This window comes from Hyperolius riggenbachi, chromosome 6 (genome assembly GCF_040937935.1).
Source record: "Hyperolius riggenbachi isolate aHypRig1 chromosome 6, aHypRig1.pri, whole genome shotgun sequence".
In the NCBI taxonomy this organism is placed as follows: domain Eukaryota; kingdom Metazoa; phylum Chordata; class Amphibia; order Anura; family Hyperoliidae; genus Hyperolius; species Hyperolius riggenbachi.
Genome location: NC_090651.1, coordinates 388,860,914 through 388,877,085, shown reverse-complemented (window position 1 = coordinate 388,877,085; position 16,172 = coordinate 388,860,914). Strand labels below are relative to the sequence as shown.

Genomic DNA, 16,172 nt, shown 5'->3' with positions numbered 1-16,172 from the left:
ATTGCAGGACTAGCTCAGCCTGCCTCGGGGTTATCATGCTACGTGTGCATCCATTGGGCATATATAAAGTGATAATTGCAGGACTAGCTCAGCCTGCCCCGTGGATATCATGCTACGTGTGCATCCATTGGGCATATATAAAGTGATAATTGCAGGACTAGCTCAGCCTGCCCCGTGGATATCATGCTACGTGTGCATCCATTGGGCATATATAAAGTGATAATTGCAGGACTAGCTCAGCCTGCCTCGTGGATATCATGCTACGTGTGCATCCATTGGGCATATATAAAGTGATAATTGCAGGACTAGCTCAGCCTGCCTCGGGGATATCGTGCTACGTGTGCATCCATTGGGCATATATAAAGTGATAATTGCAGGACTAGCTCAGCCTGCCCCGTGGATATCATGCTACGTGTGCATCCATTGGGCATATATAAAGTGATAATTGCAGGACTAGCTCAGCCTGCCTCGGGGATATCGTGCTACGTGTGCATCCATTGGGCATATATAAAGTGATAATTGCAGGACTAGCTCAGCCTGCCCCGTGGATATCATGCTACGTGTGCATCCATTGGGCATATATAAAGTGATAATTGCAGGACTAGCTCAGCCTGCCTCGTGGATATCATGCTACGTGTGCATCCATTGGGCATATATAAAGTGATAATTGCAGGACTAGCTCAGCCTGCCTCGGGGATATCGTGCTACGTGTGCATCCATTGGGCATATATAAAGTGATAATTGCAGGACTAGCTCAGCCTGCCCCGTGGATATCGTGCTACGTGTGCATCCATTGGGCATATATAAAGTGATAATTGCAGGACTAGCTCAGCCTGCCTCGTGGATATCATGCTACGTGTGCATCCATTGGGCATATATAAAGTGATAATTGCAGGACTAGCTCAGCCTGCCCCGTGGATATCATGCTACGTGTGCATCCATTGGGCATATATAAAGTGATAATTGCAGGACTAGCTCAGCCTGCCTCGTGGATATCATGCTACGTGTGCATCCATTGGGCATATATAAAGTGATAATTGCAGGACTAGCTCAGCCTGCCCCGTGGATATCATGCTACGTGTGCATCCATTGGGCATATATAAAGTGATAATTGCAGGACTAGCTCAGCCTGCCTCGTGGATATCATGCTACGTGTGCATCCATTGGGCATATATAAAGTGATAATTGCAGGACTAGCTCAGCCTGCCCCGTGGATATCATGCTACGTGTGCATCCATTGGGCATATATAAAGTGATAATTGCAGGACTAGCTCAGCCTGCCTCGTGGATATCATGCTACGTGTGCATCCATTGGGCATATATAAAGTGATAATTGCAGGACTAGCTCAGCCTGCCTCGTGGATATCATGCTACGTGTGCATCCATTGGGCATATATAAAGTGATAATTGCAGGACTAGCTCAGCCTGCCTCGTGGATATCATGCTACGTGTGCATCCATTGGGCATATATAAAGTGATAATTGCAGGACTAGCTCAGCCTGCCCCGTGGATATCATGCTACGTGTGCATCCATTGGGCATATATAAAGTGATAATTGCAGGACTAGCTCAGCCTGCCTCGTGGATATCGTGCTACGTGTGCATCCATTGGGCATATATAAAGTGATAATTGCAGGACTAGCTCAGCCTGCCTCGTGGATATCATGCTACGTGTGCATCCATTGGGCATATATAAAGTGATAATTGCAGGACTAGCTCAGCCTGCCCCGTGGATATCATGCTACGTGTGCATCCATTGGGCATATATAAAGTGATAATTGCAGGACTAGCTCAGCCTGCCTCGGGGATATCATGCTACGTGTGCATCCATTGGGCATATATAAAGTGATAATTGCAGGACTAGCTCAGCCTGCCCCGTGGATATCGTGCTACGTGTGCATGAATTGGGCATATATAAAGTGATAATTGCAGGACTAGCTCAGCCTGCCTCGGGGATATCGTGCTACGTGTGCATCCATTGGGCATATATAAAGTGATAATTGCAGGACTAGCTCAGCCTGCCCCGTGGATATCGTGCTACGTGTGCATCCATTGGGCATATATAAAGTGATAATTGCAGGACTAGCTCAGCCTGCCTCGGGGATATCATGCTACGTGTGCATCCATTGGGCATATATAAAGTGATAATTGCAGGACTAGCTCAGCCTGCCTCGGGGATATCATGCTACGTGTGCATCCATTGGGCATATATAAAGTGATAATTGCAGGACTAGCTCAGCCTGCCTCGTGGATATCATGCTACGTGTGCATTAATTGGGCATATAAAAAGTGATTATTTTTTTTACTTCAAATCTGTACATTTTGCACTAAATAAATACCTGGTGGCTGGGTCATGTTGTTCCTTCCCACCAGCAGAACAGGAGTTCCTTTACAAACATTGAGCAGATCACCTGACCCCGCCCACCTTCTCCATCTGCTGAGATTTTATCTTTGTATCCAGCACTGCAGCTATAGTTCCTCCATGCTAAGAGTAAAAAGACATTTAACCCTTCCTGTTGTGTTTGTAAAAGCCAGGTGTCTCATCACTGCCCTGACTGCAATAAGAAACCACTCCTTGATTTTTTTTTCTATACAACCCTTTTATGGAGACACTGGTGAGGGAATGGTAGTTATTAAATGCTTTTTAGCGCACTAATCAGAAATAGAGGGATAATACTGCTCAGTTGTAGTGCTGTAGTACTGGCCACAAAGAGTTAAACTCTCAGGTGGGAGGAGTCAGGTGATCTGTGCTCAAAGCAGCCTCCTCCTAGCTACGAAGATTGATGATGGGATAAGGGGGAGGGGTTTGGCTTGTTGTCCCTGCCACCATGTGCTGGACTGCAGGTCAGTGCTGTGGATTGGCTGGTGCTGGTGGAGCTGGGGGGAGGGGGATGATGGGATAAGGGGGAGGGGTTTGGCTTGTTGCCCCTGCCACCATGTGCTGGACTGCAGGTCAGTGCTGTGGATTGGCTGGTGCTGGTGGAGCTGGGGGAGGGGACACACACACCTTTATACCGGAGGCGGGAGTGAAGCATCAGCTTATCGATGACGGTGTGCATCTGCTTCAGGCTGCGGGGACAGAACTCCTCCCTCTTGGATTTATTCTGGAGGAACACTGCGAAATAACAGGAGGAACATTATACACAATCTCTACTGTAAATTATATCCGTTCTATCAGACATTATACTCCTGACTGCTTCACTTTAGTGAACCCAAGGTGAGAGGTGTAAAGTGGCTGCCAAATTATTTCCTGTTAATCAATAGCAGTTGCCTGGCAGCACTGCTGGTCTATTTGGCTGCAGTAGTGTCTGAATATCACCAGAAACAAGCATGCAGCTAATCTGGTCTGATCTGACAATGTCAGAAACACCTGATCTGCTGCATGCATGTTCAGGGGCTGTGGCTGAAAGTATTAGAGGCAGAGGATCAGAGGGACTGCCATGCAATTGGTTTTGTTTAACAGGAAATAACTATGGCAGCCTCCACATCACTCTCCTGGAGTTTAGTTTAAAGTGAACCTTAACTGTGTTAAAAAAAAGTTTCACTTACCTGTGGCTTCCTCAAGCCCCCTGCCGCCATCCTGTGCCCTCGCCAGTCGTCGACTATCCTCCGGTGCCCCGCCCCAGGTTTGTGAGGGCACAGAACAGCTGCAGGACGCTTGGGGAGGCCCCGGGTAAGTGAAACTTTTTTCTTTAACACAGTTAAAGGGATACTGTAGGGGGGTCGGGGGAAAATGAGTTGAAGTTACCTGGGGCTTCTAATGGTCCCCCGCAGACATCCTGCGCCCGCGCAGCCACTCCCCAATGCTCCGGCCCCGCCTCCAGTTCACTTCTGGAATTTCAGACTTTAAAGTCAGAAAACCACTGCGCCTGCATTGCCGTGTCCTCGATCCCGCTGATGTCATCAAGAGCGCACAGCGCAGGCCCAGTATGGTCTGTGTCTGCGCAGTACACTCCTGGTGCCATCAGCGGGAGCGAGGACACGGCAACGCAGGCGCAGTGGTTTTCTGACTTTAAAGTCTGAAATTCCAGAAGTGAACTGGAGGCGGGGCCGGAGCATCGGGGAGTGGCTACGCCAACACAGGATGTCTGCGGGGGACCATTAGAAGCCCCGGGTAAGTTCAACTCATTTTCCCCCGACCCCCCCTACAGTATCCCTTTAAGGTTCACTGTAAGGTTGTATGCGGTGCCTTGCTCTCTCTGCCCACATAGCCTGCTTACCCCAAGAATCTGAAATACTCACCAATGTGGGGGTAGTACTCGATGCCTTCGTCCACCCCTGAGGACCCGCTGGACTCGTGGCTGGGGGACGGGGTGGACGGCTTCAGCATTTCAGCTGTCTGAAGAAATCTGAAAAAGAGAAAATGTTAGTAACAAATCTACAATTAGAGGTACAGACTAACCAGCCAGCTCATGGCGACCCAGAACTCATTGGGGTGTGTAAGGGGCCACAATGGTCCTAAAAGCCCCCTTACTAAGATGTTAAGAAAAACAAAAGTTTGCTTTCTTAAAACAGAAAGAATTTGCGATAATTCAGGTTGGAGTGAGCTTGAGATGTCTCCCAGTGCATCACTGCTGAATATATGCAAATTAACCATTGTTGCCCTTGGAAGCTTGCAGCCCTACTTCATAGAACCAAATTAACCCATGCCATGCACTGATGAGGATCATCCAATCCGGAACAGTCTGTATGCATGTTGGATTATTGTGGCTCTTTACTAATTAACCACTTAACAACCCGCCGGCGCTGCTAATTGGGCGGCGGGTTGATGTCGCGGGTGGGCGGAGCCTAATGCCGGCGGATGCGCGCGCATCTATGCGTGCGATCCCAGGCAATTCAGTCCCCCAGGAGCCGCCGTCGATCGGCGTTACGCGGTCCTGGGGGTGCCACTTTGCCGACGCCCATAGGTAGTGGGCGGTCGGCAAGCGGTTAACAAGCTGACACATCATTGCATTCCAGCGGATCTGGAGGTGTGTTCAGCTTCTAAGGACAACAATGTTTAATTTGCATATATTCAGCAGTGTTGCATTGTGGGAGACATCTCAAGCTCACTCCAACCTGAATCTACAATTATAAACTCTCCTTTGTGAAGCAGTAAGGGGATGTATTTGGTATATATTCTGTATAGTCAGGCTAGTAAGGAGTACTGTGCAGGTTTTAAAAACCAAGGCTACAAAAGACACAGTGGTGCAGTCTCCCTATGAGTGTCAGGAGTCACACATTCTCTGTAGTCATCGCACATCTCTCTGCTCCGGCTGACAGAAGCACTACATGCACAGCTCTGGCTTTTTCCCCTAACCCCAGAACATTTGTAATTGCTTCAGGTGAAAAACCTTCTGCAGTGATTGGCTAAGGTGGAAATCATTGGCTAATGCTATGGTTGTGCTCACAACAAGGCCACTCCTATTGCTCCTCCCTACACACAGAACATCCTGCTCCGCACATAGCAGAGCAGCGCATCTGTACTGTAATCACCCCTAACCTCACCCAAAATAACCAACCAAGTTGTGCGAGTAGCTTAAAGGTTCCGCAACCCGAATCTCGTGTGAAAAATCAACTTACCAAAGAAGAGGGAAGGCTCTGGATCATATGGACGCTTCCCATGGCGTCCTCTGGTCCCCCATTGCAGAGCACGGACCCCCCAAAGATTACTGACAAGGGCTTGTCTGATCAGGGCCACGCCCCTCGTCAAGCTACTCATGAGTCTGCGCAGTAATGTGCTCACACCAGAGAAGCACAGAGCCAATCATCTTCCCTCTCCTTAGGCAAGCATGTTGGGGGTGACAGGTGGTGACAGGAGGTGATTGATGGGTGTCTCAGGGCACAAACTGGTGGGAGGGTGGGGCATGCAGTGGTGACATCACCAGTTAATGAAACATTCGGAAGGAGGGGCATAGGCATCATACTGATACCCTCCTACTCATGCCCCCATTCCATCCAAATGGTACACTTTTTATAGAATTTAATAATTGACTGCATCCGACAGCCACGCGACGTCTTTCATCAAACGTCTCTGTGCTTTGGTAAGAGAGACTTTCTGTCCGGCCAGGTTATGGACATACAAGGACGCCGGACACAGCGGGAGATTCTGTCTGGCCAGGTTATGGACATACGAGGACGCCGGACACAGCGGGAGATTCTGTCAGGCCAGGTTACGGACATACGAGGACACCGGACACAGCGGGAGATTCTGTCAGGCCAGGTTAGGGACATACAAGGACGCCGGACACAGCGGGAGATTCTGTCAGGCCAGGTTACGGACATACGAGGACACCGGACACAGCGGGAGATTCTGTCAGGCCAGGTTATGGACATACAAGGACGCCGGACACAGCGGGAGATTCTGTCAGGCCAGGTTATGGACATACAAGGACGCCGGACACAGCGGGAGATTCTGTCTGGCCAGGTTACGGACATACAAGGACGCCGGACACAGCGGGAGATTCTGTCAGGCCAGGTTAGGGACATACAAGGACGCAGGACACAGCGGGAGATTCTGTCTGGCCAGGTTACGGACATACAAGGACGCCGGACACAGCGGGAGATTCTGTCAGGCCAGGTTAGGGACATACAAGGACGCCGGACACAGTGGGGGAGATTCTGTCAGGCCAGGTTATGGACATACAAGGACGCCGGACACAGTGGGGGAGATTCTGTCTGGCCAGGTTACGGACATACAAGGACGCCGGACACAGCGGGAGATTCTGTCCGGCCAGGTTATGGACATAGAAGGACGCCGGACACAGCGGGAGATTCTGTCCGGCCAGGTTATGGACATACAAGGGCGCCGGACACAGCGGGAGATTCTGTCCGGCCAGGTTACGGACATACAAGGACGCCGGACACAGCGGGAGATTCTGTCAGGCCAGGTTAGGGACATACAAGGACGCCGGACACAGCGGGAGATTCTGTCAGTTCAGGTTAGGGACATACAAGGACGCCGGACACAGCGGGAGATTCTGTCAGGCCAGGTTATGGACATACGAGGACGCCGGACACAGCGAGAGATTCTGTCAGGCCAGGTTATGGACATACAAGGACGCCGGACACAAGGGGAGATTCTGTCAGGCCAGGTTACGGACATACAAGGACGCCGGACACAGCGGGAGATTCTGTCTGGCCAGGTTACGGACATACAAGGACGCCGGACACAGCGGGAGATTCTGTCAGGCCAGGTTACCGACATACAAGGACGCTGGACACAGCGAGAGATTCTGTCAGGCCAGGTTATGGACATACGAGGACGCCGGACACAGCGAGAGATTCTGTCAGGCCAGGTTATGGACATACGAGGACGCCGGACACAGCGGGAGATTCTGTCAGGTCAGGTTAGGGACATACAAGGACGCCGGACACAGCGGGAGATTCTGTCAGGTCAGGTTAGGGACATACAAGGACGCCGGACACAGCGAGAGATTCTGTCAGGCCATGTTATGGACATACAAGGACGCCGGACACAGCGGGAGATTCTGTCCGGCCAGGTTACGGACATACAAGGACGCCGGACACAGCGGGAGATTCTGTCAGGCCAGGTTATGGACATACAAGGACGCCGGACACAGCGGGAGATTCTGTCTGGCCAGGTTACGGACATACAAGGACGCTGGACACAGCGGGAGATTCTGTCAGGCCAGGTTACGGACATACAAGGACGCCGGACACAGCGGGAGATTCTGTCTGGCCAGGTTACGGACATACAAGGACGCTGGACACAGCGGGAGATTCTGTCAGGCCAGGTTATGGACATACAAGGACGCCGGACACAGCGGGAGATTCTGTCAGGCCAGGTTATGGACATACAAGGACGCCGGACACAGCGGGAGATTCTGTCAGGCCAGGTTATGGACATACAAGGACGCCGGACACAGCGGGAGATTCTGTCAGGCCAGGTTATGGACATACAAGGACGCCGGACACAGCGGGAGATTCTGTCAGGCCAGGTTATGGACATACAAGGACGCCGGACACAGCGGGAGATTCTGTCAGGCCAGGTTATGGACATACAAGGACGCCGGACACAGCGGGGGAGATTCTGTCAGGCCAGGTTATGGACATAGAAGGACACCGGACACAGCGGGGGATTCTGTCAGGCCAGGTTATGGACATACAAGGACGCCGGACACAGCGGGAGATTCTGTCAGGCCAGGTTACGGACATACAAGGACGCCGGACACAGCGGGAGATTCTGTCTGGCCAGGTTAGGGACATACAAGGACGCCGGACACAGCGGGAGATTCTGTCAGGCCAGGTTAGGGACATACAAGGACGCCGGACACAGCGGGAGATTCTGTCAGGCCAGGTTAGGGACATAGAAGGACGCCGGACACAGCGGGAGATTCTGTCAGGCCAGGTTACGGACATACAAGGACGCCGGACACAGCGGGAGATTCTGTCAGGCCAGGTTACGGACATACAAGGACGCTGGACACAGCGGGAGATTCTGTCTGGCCAGGTTACGGACTTAGAAGGACGCCGGACAGCGGGAGATTCTGTCCGGCCAGGTTACAGACATACAAGGACGCCGGACACAGCGGGAGATTATGTCAGGCCAGGTTACGGACATACAAGGACGCCGGACACAGCGGGAGATTCTGTCAGGCCAGGTTACGGACATACAAGGACGCTGGACACAGCGGGAGATTCTGTCTGGCCAGGTTACGGACTTAGAAGGACGCCGGACAGCGGGAGATTCTGTCCGGCCAGGTTACAGACATACAAGGACGCCGGACACAGCGGGAGATTATGTCAGGCCAGGTGATGGACATACAAGGACGCCGGACACAGCGGGAGATTCTGTCCGGCCAGGATACGGACATACAAGGACGCCGGACACAGCGGGAGATTCTGTCAGGCCAGGTTACGGACATACAAGGACGCCGGACACAGCGGGAGATTCTGTCTGGCCAGGTTACGGACATACAAGGACACCGGACATAACGGGAGATTCTGTCAGGCCAGGTTACGGACATACAAGGACACCGGACATAACGGGAGATTCTGTCAGGCCAGGTTATGGACATACAACGACGCCGGACACAGCGGGAGATTCTGTCAGGCCAGGTTATGGACATAGAAGGACGCCGGACACAGCGGGAGATTCTGTCAGGCCAGGTTACGGACATACAAGGACGCCGGACACAGCGGGAGATTCTGTCAGGCCAGGTTATGGACATAGAAGGACGCCGGACACAGCGGGAGATTCTGTCTGGCCAGGTTACGGACATACAAGGACACCGGACATAACGGGAGATTCTGTCAGGCCAGGTTACGGACATACAAGGACACCGGACATAACGGGAGATTCTGTCAGGCCAGGTTATGGACATACAAGGATGCCGGACACAGCGGGAGATTCTGTCAGGCCAGGTTACGGACATACAAGGACGCCGGACACAGCGGGAGATTCTGTCTGGCCAGGTTACGGACATACAAGGACCCCGGACATAACGGGAGATTCTGTCAGGCCAGGTTATGGACATACAAGGATGCCGGACACAGCGGGAGATTCTGTCAGGCCAGGTTACGGACATACAAGGACGCCGGACACAGCGGGAGATTCTGTCAGGCCAGGTTACGGACATACAAGGACGCCGGACACAGCGGGAGATTCTGTCTGGCCAGGTTACGGACATACAAGGACGCCGGACACAGCGGGAGATTCTGTCTGGCCAGGTTACGGACATACAAGGACGCCGGACACAGCGGGAGATTCTGTCCGGCCAGGTTATGGACATAGAAGGACGCCGGACACAGCGGGAGATTCTGTCCGGCCAGGTTATGGACATACAAGGACGCCGGACACAGCGGGAGATTGTGTCAGGCCAGGTTACAGACATACGAGGAAGCCGGACACAGCGGGAGATTCTGTCTGGCCAGGTTACGGACATACAAGGACGCCGGACACAGCGGGAGATTGTGTCAGGCCAGGTTACGGACATACGAGGAAGCCGGACACAGCGGGAGATTCTGTCTGGCCAGGTTACGGACATACAAGGACGCCGGACACAGCGGGAGATTCTGTCAGGCCAGGTTACGGACATACAAGGACACCGGACATAACGGGAGATTCTGTCAGGCCAGGTTACGGACATACAAGGACGCCGGACACAGCGGGAGATTCTGAGGCCGGAGTATTTGTGTGCTGACGGGACTCTTACCGGTAAACACTGAAGTCACTGAACCAGTCCTGGACGACGATCACCACATGGCACACGGTGAACAAGAAGGCAGCGATCTGCAGAGACTGCAGGGGGAGAAACAGGAAGATGCACTTTATTGTAACCCTACAGTACACAAACCCACCCCTTAGTGAGAGCGATATGGAGGCTGCCATATTACCTTCCTATTAGACAATACTAGTTGCCTGGCTGTCCTGCTGATCTCTCTGGCTGCAGTAGTGTCTCCAGAAACAAGCATATTTGCTCTTTAGACTTAAAGTGACCCTGGGATGAGGGGGGCATAAAAGTTTTATACACATCTGGGGCTTCCTGCAGCCCCTTCTGTGGAGATTGCTTCCTCACCGCGGTCTAAAGCCTCCTCGTTCTCCTCAGTCAGTCGGGGCCAGTCGGCACAGGCACAGTGCAGCCAAGCACACGCCCGTCTCGCTCCTTTCAGTGGAAGCATTCATCGCCTGTGCCGTGCGCTCCTGGCGGCGGGAGCAGGGCAGGCCGTGTACAAGGAGTACGCCCGACTGACCGTGAAGAGGGGGCTGGAGGAAGCCCCAGGTGTGTATAAATCTTTTATACCTTCTTGTCTTAGGGTCACTTTAAACCCCGGTTCACATTGGCACTAAAAATGCTCCCTGTAGCAGAGCTAAACGGTCAGATCCTAACAGAGGTGATTGGATCCTATGTTAGTGGATAAGATCCGCTGACATTGCTCCGTTAGAAGGGATCTCCTCGGGGGGGCTGCGATTATTCCGCAGTAACAGACGCATCGCAACAGAACAGAGCAAAAACTGATGCCCAATAAAAATGGTTTCACAGATCAATTTGTGATCCGTCCAGTGTGAACCGAGCCTCTGTACTGGAGGCAGAGGATCAGCATGACAGCCAGGCAACAGACACTACATAAAGGTAATTAACATGACAGCCGCCATATCCTTCTCAATGCACAGTCGCTTTAAAGTGTAACTGTCGGGAATAAAATCAAAAATCAATTCTTTATTTGTATCTGGTAAACAAGTAATAAGGATGCTAACCAGGCAATCCAAAAGTTACACATCTGTATTACTTTTCTTGTTGATAGATGATCATTCCCCTGTTTACCTGTCTCTTATTTGGTACACACAACATTTGGTACACAAAGGAAGTTGCAGGGCATGCTGGGTTGTCCTTTTTTGCTTCTCTACTTTCTCCTCAGACTTAACTAATGCAGCCTGATTGGCTGAAGCCTCTTTCCTCCTGTTTTCCCCTCCCACACCTCTGTTCCTCTCTGATTGGCCAGTATTTCTCATGCTGAGACAATGCACTTTCTATTGCAGAGCTAGGTGGGAGTGACTGGGAGGAGGGCGGGCAATGCATACACAATCAGGCAGAGGACAGTAAGGGAGGAAATGACATCAGGATTGGCTTCAAGATAGATACAGTTAAAATGGGAAATGCTAAGAAGGATTTTCTCCTTTTTTTACTGTAGAAAAACCACTAAAAGCAAAATGTGGACAGTGTAATACATATGTAAGTGGAGCAAGTATTTATTTACTTATATATGTGTGTTTTTTCTGAGATAGTATGGCTGACAGCTCCTCTTTAAGCAATATAAACTGATCATAAGTTCATAACTTATATAATAAAAAAGGTCACCTACACTGAAAACTGTACAACAAAAGAAGTACTATTCTTACTCAGAGTATTAATACCCAGCCCTCCAAGCTTCCAATTACGGGTCCTCTCAAAGTGGATTTACAGTCTGGCATAAGATACAATACTCTTTATTGCCCATGTAGTTATTCTAACTGCCTTTGTCCCAAAGTAATGCTATCTGTTTAAAAGACACCAGATTACCGTGCAGCAATGCTGTAATTATGTGTTATATCCAGTTCATTCAAAACCCTGTTCAGTGAGGAATGTAAGTGTTCTTCTGTGTACAATCACTGAAAAGTACACACAGAAACTCTCTGCTGTGTTGGCTTTAGTCTCATATCCTGCAGTTAGTGATCTAAGAGCACAATGCATTGGCAAAGTGACTGCTAAGCCCCCAGCACATGGTAGCAGTAGAAGCTGTCATGGTGTGGATGATCTATTGCAGTAGAGGGAGGATTCAGCCTACATTTCCACTCTGCTGCATAGCTGATGGCTGTACTGATCACGTCACTCGGTTATACTCACATCTGCTCTAGTCCTGGAAATGCTGAGAGTACAGACATGCTTTATTCACTGCTGCTATTCAATCAGTACATACATAGTGTTCCACCCATTTATAATGTTAGGGTGACTTTAAGAAACACAGGAAGTGATCAGGTGAAGTCAGGGCCTCAGATCTGTACACTTAAAGCACATCTGAAGTTAGAGGTATACGGAGGCTGCCATATTTAGTTCCTGTTAAACAATACCAGTTGCCTGGCAGCCCTGCTGATCTATTTGGCTGCAGCAGTGTCTGAATAACACCAGGAACAAGCATACAGCTAATCCAGTCTGACTTCAGTCAGAGCAGCTGTGCTGCATGCTTGTTCAGGGGCTGTGGCTGAAAGTATTAGAGGCAGAGGATCAGCAGGAGAACCAGGCAACCGGTATTGCTTAAAAGGAAATAAATATGGCAGCCCCCATAGCACGCTCACTTCCGGTGTCCGTTATGAAACACAGGCAGTTATCCGATGGAGTCAGAGCCTCAGATCTGTATACTTGTTGTAGACCAGCAGCTGAGACATTAATAAAACGCAGGTGATCACCATGGCAACACTGACATTCCAGTCTGCACACTGCAGCTCTCCTTTATGCTGCTATGCTGTGTATTATCACCATGGCAACACTGACACATTCCAGTCTCCACACTGCAGCTCTCCTTTATGCTGCTATGCGGTGTATTATCACCATGGCAACACTGACACTCCAGTCTGCACACTGCAGCTCTCCTTTATGCCGCTATGCACTGTATTATCACCACGGCAACACTGACACATTCCAGTCTCCTCACTGCAGCTCTCGTGTATGCTGCTATGCTGTGTATTATCACTATGGCAACACTGACACACTCCAGTCTGCACACTGCAGCTCTCCTTTATGCTGCTATGCTGTGTATTATCACCATGGCAACACTGACACACTCCAGTCTGCACACTGCAGCTCTCCTTTATGCTGCTATGCTGTGTATTATCACCATGACAACACTGACACACTCCATACACTGCAGCTCTCGTGTATGCTGCTATGCTGTGTCTTATCACCATGACAACACTGACACACCCCATAGACTGCAGCTCTCCTTTATGCTGCTATGCTGTGTATTATTACCATGGCAACACTGACACACCCCATAGACTGCAGCTCTCCTTTATGCCCCTGCACATTACCTGCATCTCCACGTAGGTGTGCGGAAGGTTGTATTCCGGAGGTAATTTGCGGTCGTTATTTATTAAATGATCCAGAATGGCCGGGCTGAGGATCGGCTGCAATAACATAAACAGGAAGAAAAGACAGTGTTTAGCAAAGTAAAAAAAAGATAAACAACTAAAAAGAAAGAGATGACTTCTCAGGAAAATCCCGTCCCACAAGTGACAACCCTCTCTGCTGGGGTGGTACAGACGATGTCATTGCTGTGCACCTCTATAGAACGCCTGTGCTTGGTAACTGCCACTGCTATGGTAAGGATTATCTATGACAGTACATGATAACGGTATGTAAATGATTAGACTAGAGGCGTGCAGACACCTGATTATGGGCGTCGCCCATCAGAACCCGATCCTCTTGGGTGACATCGCCAGGCTGCACATAGATGTGTCATCTGTGTAGCGGATAATACGCTGTGTTGCTATACAGGGGGTGGAGGGACACAGGAGCGGCACATGCATGATGTCACATGGTGGGCGGGGCAGAGGTGTGAACGATTGGATTGGCCATCACTGGGGGTGCGTTGATCCGCAGGTTGCGAGCCTGTTACACGCGCCTGATTATCGTCTGAGGTGGTGGTTATTGGCTGCCTCAAATGACTTTAGTCAGGCGTGTGTAAGAGCCTTAATGCCTACTACACACTAAGCAATTTTCTGTCAGATTGATGGTCGAATTGATTATTTCCCACTGCTTCGATTTGATTTCTGACCTGTTGGAAATAATCGTTTCGACCGTCAATCTGATATAAAATTGTATTGTGTGCGTCAGGCATATGCCTAGTACACACCATACAATTTTGTTAGATTTTCTGTTATGCTGGGCATACACGGGTCGATCCGGCGGCCAAGTAGCCACCGGATTGATTCCCGCTCGTCCCCACCGGCGCTTCTTATCACCCGCTCGATTCGCCGCTATTGTCCGCCTGCCAGGATCGAGCGCGGAATCGATCCCCGCGGTGATCGGACATGTTGGATATTATCAATTGAGCCATCAGACTCGATTGATAATCCTCCCCTCTACGCCGTGTATGCCCAGCATTAGATTTACCTGCCAGATAGATAATTTCCAACATGTTGGACATTATCTATCTGCCGAGCAATCAGGCATTGTTCTACTCAGCACGAGGTAACCAGAAGACAATGCACCAGAGATAATAACCAGTCTCTACCAGTACTTTACAGAAAATTATCTAACAGAAAAATCTGACAGAAAATGGTATTGTGTGTACCAGGCATCAGAGGATGATCGCTGCACAGAGAGGCTGGGCCACCAAAGCTGAGTGGACAATTTTAGGGCAAAAATCTGGAAATAAAGTAACAGTGGGTACTGATATTAAACAGCCCACCTCCTCCTAAGTCACTATTAGATACAGGTGGGCTCTGATCGGCTGTACAAGTCCCATTGTTTATGCTTCAGCTGAGACAACATTGCAATATTACGGCATAGCTCCTGGCCCTGATATCAGTACCTTCCCAGCCTTAAAGTGTTCCTGAGATTGCACTTGTAGTAAGGAAGAAAGAAGGAGCACCAACTCTGCTTACTAAGGTTTATTGCGGACACTTTGGCAATACAGGCATACCAGATAAGGGATAGGTGTGGATACCGGCCTAACAGCCGTTTCGCGGCTCCTGCCGCTTTTTCAAAGGCAACAGAGGTCCGCAATAAACCTTAGTAAGCAGAGTTGGTGCTCCTTCTTTCCTTACTACAAGTTTGATCAAGCTATCTGTGAGCACAACTCTAAGGAAAAGGAGCGAACACTTTGAGTCTGGTCAGCCAGCACCTGGTGCCAACCATCTTTAATTTCTATTGTAAGTACCTGAGATTGCGGGAGAAAAAGAGGTTATACTCCTCCGGGGCTTCCTCCATCCCCAGGAGCACCGATGCGCCCCTCGCCGTCCTCCTGCGTGCCTCTGTTCTCCTGTTATCGGTCCCGGTAATCTGGCTCAGTCTGCGGAGGGGCCGCGCATGCACGGAAGAGCTGACCGGCACAACTGAGCCAGATTACCAGGACTAATACCAGGAGAATGGAGGTACGCGGGAGGACAGCGCAGCATGCATCGCTGCTTATTAGAATGGAGGAAGCCCCAGGTGAGTATAAAATCTTTTTATCCCACCACCTCAAGTTTACTATAAGGTGGCCATACATCAGGAGACTTGGTGGCTGATCGACCATCCAATTATAATTGGATGAAAATTGGTGCCGCCAAGTGCATGACCGAATGACAATGCAACCAATTTCAGCCTGATCGGACGTGCTGCAAGATGTAGGGCCGACTTACTGAATCGGGTGTGCAGCGGTAACAATGAGCGATATCGGGATGAGTGACGAAACCCCCCACACTGCCCCTCCTACTGTTTAATATCGCCCCCCAGTGCCCAGTGCAAGCGATACATTACCTGTCTGCGGCCTCCACTTGCTGCGAGCTTCCTCCATTCTCTATACACGCGAGCCACGTGGTTGCCTAGTAACGTGGGCGTGTGTGACGTCTGACGTAATACGTGGGCCCTTACTAGGCAACCACGTGGGGCGCATGTATAGAGAACAAAGGAAGCCGTGGACAGGTAATGTATCGCTTGCACTGAGCACCAGGGGGCGACATTAAACATTAGGGCGATCAGTGTCGGGATG

The 16,172-nt window shown here is 50.4% G+C and overlaps 1 protein-coding gene across 1 annotated transcript in view; it reads right to left on the bottom strand.

The window, feature by feature from the left end:
* The window catches only part of SMG9 (SMG9 nonsense mediated mRNA decay factor), a 67,469-nt gene that overhangs the window by 31,284 nt on the left and 20,013 nt on the right, over positions 1-16,172 (bottom strand). The window contains exons 8-11 of the mRNA XM_068242005.1: positions 13,507-13,602; positions 10,157-10,242; positions 4,242-4,348; positions 3,007-3,114 (exon numbers count right to left, since the gene is read on the bottom strand). Of these exons, the coding sequence (XP_068098106.1) occupies positions 3,007-3,114; positions 4,242-4,348; positions 10,157-10,242; positions 13,507-13,602 (397 nt within the window). The remainder of the gene's footprint in view (positions 1-3,006; positions 3,115-4,241; positions 4,349-10,156; positions 10,243-13,506; positions 13,603-16,172) is intronic.